Source organism: Littorina saxatilis, linkage group LG2 (genome assembly GCF_037325665.1).
Source record: "Littorina saxatilis isolate snail1 linkage group LG2, US_GU_Lsax_2.0, whole genome shotgun sequence".
NCBI lineage: Eukaryota > Metazoa > Mollusca > Gastropoda > Littorinimorpha > Littorinidae > Littorina > Littorina saxatilis.
Window position 1 is genome coordinate 4352655 of NC_090246.1, and position 10000 is coordinate 4362654.

The following is a 10000-nucleotide window of genomic DNA, read 5'->3' on the forward strand; positions in this document are numbered from 1 at the left end:
CGCTGGTCGATCATTATTTACTCCTGCATGAATAGTAGTAGTAAGGGTAAGCATGCATAAGTAAATAATAAGCAAGCTCCTAGATCCTGTGCCAACAACTATGATGTTCGTGTAAACCCTCAATCTCTTGTCTTGCCGGTGTCACCCACTCCCCAACGCCCAGCATGTTGTATCACACTACTCAAGGCCATTGCCCACCACGTGAAACAATAACGTAGCAAAGCACATCAAGGGATTGCCCACCACGTGAAACAATAACGTAGCAAAGCACATCAAGGCCATTGCCCACCACGTGAAACAATAACGTAGCAAAGCACACCAAGGGATTGCCCACCACGTGAAACAATAACGTAGCAAAGCACATCAAGGGATTGCCCACCACGTGAAACAATAACGTAGCAAAGCACATCAAGGCCATTGCCCACCACGTGAAACAATAACGTAGCAAAGCACATCAATGCCATTGCCCACCACGTGAAACAATAACGTAGCAAAGCAAACCAAGGCCATTGCCCACCACGTGAAACAGTAACGTAGCAAAGCACATCAAGGCCATTGCCCACCACGTGAAACAGTAACGTAGCAAAGCACATCAAGGCCATTGCCCACCACGTGAAACAATAACGTAGCAAAGCACACCAAGGGATTGCCCACCACGTGAAACAGTAACGTAGCAAAGCACACCAAGGGATTGCAGTATCTTACGTTGTTTGTATTGTTGACCGACATGACATTTTACACAGAGTGAGACAGTCAGTGCTCCTCCGAAACTGCGAGATGTGTGTAAAAGATGTCAGACTCAGATAAGGCAAATCCAATGTTCAATCGATACTTTGTGCTGTGTTTCTCAGATCCGGAAGAAGAGCCAGGCGCATGCGCAGGGCCTGAAGGAGGGGGACGCGGTGGTGAGCATCAACAGCATCCCGGTCCACGACAAGACTCACGACGAGGCTGTCGACCTCATTGACGCTGCCGGGGAGTCCCTCACCTTGCAGATATACAGGTAGGTCACCTGGCATCTCACCTTACAGATATATACAGGTAGGTCGCGTGACACCCTCACCTTGCAGATATACAGGTAGGTCACATGACACCTTGCAGATATACAGGTAGGTCACATGACACCCTCACCTTGAAGATATACAGGTAGGTCACATGACACCTTGCAGATATACAGGTAGGTCACATGACACCCTCACCTTGCAGATATACAGGTAGATCACGTGACACCTTGCAGATATACAGGTAGGTCACATGTCACCCTCACCTTGCATATATACAGGTAGGTCATGTGACACCTAGCAGATATACAGGTAGGTCACGTGACACCCTAACCTTGCAGATATACAGGTAGGTCATGTGACACCTAGCAGATATACAGGTAGGTCACGTGACACCCTAACCTTGCAGATATACAGGTAGGTCATGTGACACCTTTCAGATATACAGGTAGGTCACGTGACACCCTCATCCTACAGATATACAGGCAGGTCATGTGACACCCTCACCTTACAGATATACAGGTAGGTTATGTGACACCCTCACCTTACAGATATACACGTAGGTCATGTGACACCCTCACCTTACAGATATACACGTAGGTCACGTGTTACCCTCACCTTACATATATACAGGCAGGTCATGCGACACCCTCACCTTACAGATATACAGGTAGGTCTTGTGACACCCTCACCTACAGGTTGGTCATGCGACACCCTCACCTTACAGATATACAGGTAGGTCATGTGACACCCTCACCTTACAGATATACAGGTAGGTCATGTGACACCCTCACCTTACAGATATACAGGTAGGTCACGTGACACCCTCACCTTGCAGATATACAGGTAGGTCATGTGACACCCTCACCTTACAGATATACAGGCAGGTCATGTGACACCCTCACCTTACAGATATACAGGTAGGTCACGTGTTACCCTCACCTTACAGATATATATACACGTAGGTCATGTGACACCCTCACCTTACAGATATACAGGTAGGTCATGTGACACCCTCACCTTACAGATATACAGGTAGGTCATGTGACATCCTCACCTTTTAGATATACAGGTTGGTCATGTGACACCATCACCTTACAGATATTCAGGCAGGTCATGTGACACCCTCACCTTACAGATATACAGGTAGGTCATGTGACACCCTCACCTTACAGATATACAGGTAGGTCATGTGACACCCTCACCTTACAGATATACAGGCAGGTCATGTGACACCCTCACCTTACAGATATACAGGTAGGTCACGTGACACCCTCATCTTACAGATATACAGGCAGGTCATGTGAAACCCTCACCTACAGGTTGGTCATGCGACACCCTCACCTTACAGATATACAGGTAGGTCATGTGACATCCTCACCTTTTAGATATACAGGTTGGTCATGTGACACCATCACCTTACAGATATTCAGGCAGGTCATGTGACACCCTCACCTTTCAGATATACAGGTAGGTCATGTGACACCCTCACCTTACAGATATACAGGTAGGTCACGTGACACCCTCACCTTGCAGATATACAGGTAGGTCATGTGACACCCTCACCTTACAGATATAAAGGTAGGTCACTACACCCGCACACGCACGCACGCACGCACGCACGCACACACACACACACACACACACACACACACACACACACACACACACACACACACACACACACACACACACACACACACAAATGCGTAGGTGGGCACACGAACCTAACTCTACACAGTAACGCATAAAGGCACACAGACTCCACGGAGTGTAAGTCAAAACGGCAGACTTATCGTGATAATGTTCACAATAACAAGAAATTCCTCCGAGGTAGGAAAAACACCCCCGTCAAAGGGAAATAACCTTCTCAGTTGGTGGCAGTGACTGAGTGAGAATGGTTATTTCCCTTTGACCATTAAGATGTCCCTCTATAAGTCCTTGTATAATTTAAATCCACCAATAACTCCCTAACCGTGTGTTTGACTGGTCCCAATTTTTGTAAGGACCGTCTCAGGAATGTATAGAACCTGTTCACCAAGTTTGGTGACGATCGGTCCGTTCATTCTTGAGATCTATATGCGAACACAAACAAACAAACAAACAAACAAACACATCGACCGAAACCTATACACACCCCTCTACCGGGGGTGTAACAACAACATCAAGATATAGTTAACCTCAGTGTTGGCAGCATACCTCGAGCTGCAGCTATCCTCAAAGACGAAAGGACACAAAGCAAGAAACCCGCTCAGTAAAACAGACACTTGGCAGCCACCATCCTCTTTACGGTGGCCGGAGATGGAAGAGAAAGCACGATTGCACGTGAGTCCCGCTTCACACCATTGTTTGCCTGTGTCTATGTGTTGTCACGGCACTGATTCCTTGCACGTGCGGCCCAAGGGTAACCAAACACGTGTGCCACGATCACCCACGCATAACTCTTCATGTCTGGACTTACGCCAACCCCAGCCATTTGTGATTGATTTGGTGAGGGGGGGGGAGGGGTAGAGGGGGTCAAATTATGTCAGGGGGCAGTGGGCACTCTTTACCTGGGGATGTATTATCTGCATGCAGCAGGATAACGTGTGGGAGGTGTGTTAACCTTGCTCCTCACCATTCAGTGTGGTCACAACCAGGGAGCTAGCTTGCCATGGACATCGAGGCGATAGAGTGAGCGAGAGAAGTGTTTATTGCATTGGCCCTGAGATTACCCGTTATGTGTATTTGTTATACTAATAATCACTGCCTAATTTCCCTTCCGACCTACCTTCCTTCCTTCGTTCCTTCTCCGAGCCCATACCTGCTCAATTACGATCGCCCCTTGACTGACTTTCTGTTGTTACGATCGCCCCTTGACTGACTTTCTGTTGTTACGATCGCCCCTTGACTGACTTTCTGTTGTTACGATCGCCCCTTGACTGACTTTCTGTTGTTACGATCGCCCCTTGACTGACTTTCTGTTGTTACGATCGCCCCTTGACTGACTTTCTGTTGTTACGATCGCCCCTTGACTGACTTTCTGTTGTTACGATCGCCCCTTGACTGACTTTCTGTTGTTACCATCGCCCCTTGACTGACTTTCTGTTGTTACCATCGCCCCTTGACTGACTTTCTGTTGTTACGATCGCCCCTTGACTGACTTTCTGTTGTTACGATCGCCCCTTGACTGACTTTCTGTTGTTAAAGTGTTTCCTCTCCTTCCTTCTGCTCCTTTTCCTCGTCCTTTTCTCTGTCTGTCTTTACTCTTGTCACGTGTTCCTTCCTTTGCTCCGAGTCTTACCCCTTGTCTTCTGTCTTTACTCTTGTCACTTGTTCCGTCCTTTGCTCCGAGTCTTACCACTTGTCTTCTGTGTTTACTCTTGTCACTTGTTCCGTCCTTTGCTCCGAGTCTTACCACATGTCTTCTGTCTTTACTCTTGTCACTTGTTCCGTCCTTTGCTCCGAGTCTTACCACATGTCTTCTGTCTTTACTCTTGTCACTTGTTCCGTCCTTTGCTCCGAGTCTTACCACTTGTCTTCTGTGTTTACTCTTGTCACTTGTTCCGTCCTTTGCTCCGAGTCTTACCGCTTGTCTTCTGTCTTTACTCTTGTCACTTGTTCCGTCCTTTGCTCCGAGTCTTACCACTTGTGTTCTGTCTTTACTCTTGTCACTTGTTCCTTCCTTTGCTCCGAGTCATACCACTTGTCTTCTGTCTTTACTCTTGTCACTTGTTCCGTCCTTTGCTCCGAGTCTTACCACTTGTCTTCTGTCTTTACTCTTGTCACTTGTTCCGTCCTTTGCTCCGAGTCTTACCACTTGTCTTCTGTCTTTACTCTTGTCACTTGTTCCGTCCTTTGCTCCGAGTCTTACCACTTGTCTTCTGTCTTTACTCTTGTCACTTGTTCCGTCCTTTGCTCCGAGTCTTACCGCTTGTCTTCTGTCTTTACTCTTGTCACTTGTTCCTTCCTTTGCTCCGAGTCTTACCACTTGTCTTCTGTCTTTACTCTTGTCACGTGTTCCTTCCTTTGCTCCGAGTCTTACCCCTTGTCTTCTGTCTTTACTCTGTGTTTTGTTTTTCCCGGTGTTTTCTTGTTTTCGCCTTGACCCCCCTCCTCCCCCCCCCCCTAAATTTTGTTGTTGTTGCCGTGACTTCAATTGTCTTTCAGTCTGTCTTCCGCTTGCGTCTGCGTTTTGTGTTGTTAATTAATCATGTTCTTATTTCACGGTGTCTCCTTGTTCTTCTCTCTCTCTCTTCTGCCCCACCCCCCCCCCCCCCCCACCTTTACCGTTCGAAAGGTACGTCAGCTGCGTACCTGCATACCAGGTGGACAGCAGAGGAATAACACATGTGTCATGTTTGTGTGTGCACGTGCTAAGAATGAATACGCACAGTCCGCTCTAACCTTTCTCAGTCAGTCCTGACACCGCCCCGTAGGACGGGAACCACTGCTGTGGACAGAAAGGAAGCAAGGCAAATCAGAACCATGGGTAGAACGCGAGTTGAGGAATGTGTATGTTGTTTATGGCATGGTCCGGTTAATGATGGCTGCCTGTCCAGCCTGTCTTCATTCCGCGAACTTTTGCTGTTGCTTGTTTGTAGGTGTTGTCGAGCGACAAGAGAGCATGACGGCTCTTTGAGACTGACGGCAGTAATGCCGCTAGGCACGAACGTACCAGAGATGTTGTGTTATTCCCAGCTTGACCGCTCTGCTTACTTTGTTTTCCTCTCCTACCTCCCCCCACCCCGGCCCTCACATTCTGCCATCATGCCTAGTCAAACCTCTCCAACCTCCACCCACCCCGGCCCTCACATTCTGCCATCATGCCTAGTCAAACCTCTCCTACCTCCACCCACCCCGGCCCTCACATTCTGCCATCATGCCTAGTCAAACCTCTCTTACCTCCACCCACCCCGGCCCTCACATTCTGCCATCATGCCTAGTCAAACCTCTCCTACCTCCACCCACCCCGGCCCTCACATTCTGCCATCATGCCTAGTCAAACCTCTCCTACCTCCACCCACCCCGGCCCTCACATTCTGCCATCATGCCTAGTCAAACCTCTCCTACCTCCACCCACCCCGGCCCTCACATTCTGCCATCATGCCTAGTCAAACCTCTCCTACCTCCACCCACCCCGGCCCTCACATTCTCCCATCATGCCTAGTCAAACCTCTCCTACCTCCACCCACCCCGGCCCTCACATTCTGCCATCATGCCTAGTCAAACCTCTCCAACCTCCACCCACCCCGGCCCTCACATTCTCCCATCATGCCTAGTCAAACCTCTCCTACCTCCACCCACCCCGGCCCTCACATTCTGCCATCATGCCTAGTCAAACCTCTCCTACCTCCACCCACCCCGGCCCTCACATTCTGCCATCATGCCTAGTCAAACCTCTCCTACCTCCACCCACCCCGGCCCTCACATTCTGCCATCATGCCTAGTCAAACCTCTCCAACCTCCACCCACCCCGGCCCTCACATTCTGCCATCATGCCTAGTCAAACCTCTCCTACCTCCACCCACCCCGGCCCTCACTTTCTGCCATCATACCTAGTCAAACCTCTCCTACCTCCACCCACCCCGGCCTTCACATTCTGCCATCATACCTAGTCAAACCTCTCCTACCTCCACCCACCCCGGCCTTCACATTCTGCCATCATGCCTAGTCAAACTTTTTTTGGCTTGTATTATAGCTTAGTGTGCAGGTATTCGTGTAATGCTGCCATGGCTACGTATTGTGCCATAATAGTAAAGACATTAATGACAAGAGGCGAAGCCTTCAAGGCTCACGTAAGAAATCGACAAACAGTAACACAAACTCAATCACTCCGTCACACACACACACACAAACACACACACACACACACACACACACACACACACACACACACACACACACACACACACACACACACACACACACACACACACACACACACACACACACACACACACACAGAGAAAGAGCATAGGTGAAACTGTGCAAGAAAGCGAGACACTAGATCTAGATCTGTCTGTCTGCATGTAGCCTACTTACAAGGACACGACTGCCAACTAGTCTCGGCGCGCTCAAAATAATAATGACCGAGACTGTCAGTACTTCCTTCGCGTGACGTCTAACCCTCTTACGTCATAATGTGACGTCAATGTAATGTGACGTCTTCAAATGTTAGAGTTTCTACCACAGACATACACACGCACAGACGCACGCACGCACGCACGCACGCACGCACGCACGCACGCACAGACAGACAAAGTTACGATCGCATAGGCTACACTTACGTGAGCCAAAAATGGCTCGTTTCCTGGCACGCTCGTGATAAGTATGACAGAAAGACTTGCAATGTTTCTGCTTAGGTTGGGGTCTGTGATAGCGGCTCAGTGTGCCTGTGCTCAGACATGCAAATAAATTGATCCCATTTCTCCCGCCTGTGTTGCAGAGGTGATGCTGACGACTTGGGGAAACTGCTGGCCAGCAAGAAGACCCCCGGGCCCATCCTCACCCCTCAGGATGAGGCGGAACTCGCCGTGACGTCATCCCACGTGACGTCATCCACCTCATCCGTGCAGGACGACGGCAGGACGCGGCATGAGGTGCAGCAGAATGTTTTCGTGACGTCAGACGGGGGCTCGCAGAGCACCACTTTCGTACAGAGGGAGCACACCGTCACTACGTCATCGGGGTACGGTGACGTCAACGGAAATGACGTCAGCTTGGGAGACGGCATCATAGAGCTGTCCACGGCCCTGTCTCCCGGGCCGCCAGTGTCTCCCAAACCCTCCCTCTCCCCCCGGCCCCAGGGCTCCCCCCGACAATCGTTGTCTCCCAGACCGCTGTCCCCCCAGCCTGTCAATTTTATTCCTGCTGTCTCCCCCCAACAATCGTTGTCTCCTAGACCGCTGTCCCCCCAGCCCGTCAAGTTCTCACCCGCTGTCTCCCCCCAGGCCCCCTTTACCCTTCAGTCCCAGCCCGCTCCTCCCGCCCCGGCTCCCCCGGGCCCTACCTGGGCCCCCCGGCCTACCTTCAAGGCCGTGCCCCCCAAAGTGGGCCCTAGTGTGGCCCCTAAGCCCATGATGGGCCCCCCGGTGGCCCCCAAGCCCCAGATGGCCGCCAAGCCCTCCTTCAACGCCAAACAGTCCCCCCAGCCCTTCTCCCCCGTCAAGTTCCAGGTGTCGGCCTCTGCTATGTACTCCCAGCAGCCTTACTCGCCTGGTGGACAGCAGCCGTACTCACCTGGAGGCCAGCCTTATTCACCGGGAGGCCAGCCGTACTCGCCAGCCAGCCAGCCGTACTCGCCAACTAGCCAGCCTTTCTCGCCAGCTAGCCAGCCGTCGTTCATGAGCAAGCAGCATCAGCAGCAGGCTTATTCCCAGAGTAGCAAGCAGACGTACAGCCGACAGACGAGCAGCAAGCAGCAGCTGTTCTCACCTGGCAGTCAGCCCTTTTCACCTGTCGGTCAGCCTTTCTCACCTGGCACTCAGCCTTTCTCACCTGGCGGTCAGCAGCCCTTCTCCCCGAGGAGCGTGTCGTCCCCCCTGTCCCCCACGTCCCAGCCCTTCTCCCCCATGTCGCCTGGCAACGCCCCCATCTTCAACGTCCGCAACAACTTCGGGGACGGGAGCAAGACGTGGACCGCCAACCTGTGGCTGCCCGGCCAGGAGCCCACCCCGGCCCAGCAACAGCAACTCTCCCGCCAACAGCAGCAGCAGCAGCAGCAGCAGCAGCAGCAGGCGCGGGACGAGAACAGCGAGGCGCCCAGGCGGATGACGGTGAAGGAGCGACAGCAGATGCCGCTGGACCACGCGGCGAAGACCCATCACTCGCTCAGCGCGCGGTCTGCGGACCCCACCTTTGACGCGCCCCCCGAGGAGGTCCAGCGCGAGCTTGCCTCGGGCCACGGCCACCACCACCACCACCAGCACCACAAGCCGCACGTGTTCGGACCCCCCGTAGAGATCCACCCGGAGGGACCCGTGGAGGACCTGGGGCTGGTCAGGACGTCGAGCGAAGACTCCACCACGTCGTCCTACATCCGCAGGAAAAGTCAGTATTGATAGTGTGTGTTGTGTGTGTGTGTGTGTGTGTGTGTGTGTGTGTGTACCTACCTCTCTTTCTGTCGGTGTGTCTATCTGTGTGTGTGTGTGTGTGTGTGTGTGTGTGTGTGTGTGTGTGTGTGTGTGTGTCTCTGTCTGTCTGTGTGTCTGTCTGTGTGTCTGTCTGTGTGTCTGTCTGTATGTCTATCTGTCTGTCTGTTAAGGAGGGTCAATGCAGAAGGGGTGTATGACAGATGGGATGATGAGGAGTTCACCATCTCCTTTCTTCTGTCTTTGGTGTGTGGACCTGAGCTTCCTTCTCTTTGTTCGGGTGGCAGCTAGGGCATGCGTGTGTGGACCTGAGCTTCCTTCTCTTTGTTCGGGTGGCAGCTAGGGCATGCGTGTGTGGACCTGAGCTTCCTTCTCTTTGTTCGGGTGGCAGCTAGGGCATGCGTGTGTGGACCTGAGCTTCCTTCTCTGTGTTCGGGTGGCAGCTAGGGCATGCGTGTGTGGACCTGAGCTTCCTTCTCTGTGTTCGGGTGGCAGCTAGGGCATGCGTGTGTGGACCTGAGCTTCCTTCTCTTTGTTCGGGTGGCAGCTAGGGCATGCGTGTGTGGACCTGAGCTTCCTTCTCTGTGTTCGGGTGGCAGCTAGGGCATGCGTGTGCTGATTTGTGATCACTTCTTGCCCTGTCTCGGGTAGCCTAAACGTTCAATCTGGACACTAGCATTTAATTATCACCAAGACGCCTGGATAGATTGCAATCCACAAGCATCTTTGTGACCTTTTCAAACGTGAATGTTATTATCCAGAATTATTAATGTACAAGAGACATGAGGGTTAGTTAAGGACTTCATGGACTAAACATGCCTTATGAAACTGTAGTTAGGCGTCTTCGGTGACCTGCAACTTGTCGATTTGGGTATCAAAAATTACATGAAGTTATAGTGATAATTGTAGGATTTAGGACCTCCGACC

At 51.7% G+C, this 10000-nt stretch overlaps 1 protein-coding gene across 6 annotated transcripts in view; it reads left to right on the forward strand.

Moving 5' to 3' along the window:
* Positions 1 to 10000, forward strand: part of LOC138958048 (uncharacterized) — a 64109-nt gene that overhangs the window by 39350 nt on the left and 14759 nt on the right. For all 6 annotated transcript variants that reach the window (XM_070329096.1, XM_070329095.1, XM_070329094.1 and 3 more), the window contains 2 exons: positions 852 to 1003; positions 7429 to 9032. In XM_070329096.1, the coding sequence (XP_070185197.1) occupies positions 852 to 1003; positions 7429 to 9032 (1756 nt within the window). The remainder of the gene's footprint in view (positions 1 to 851; positions 1004 to 7428; positions 9033 to 10000) is intronic.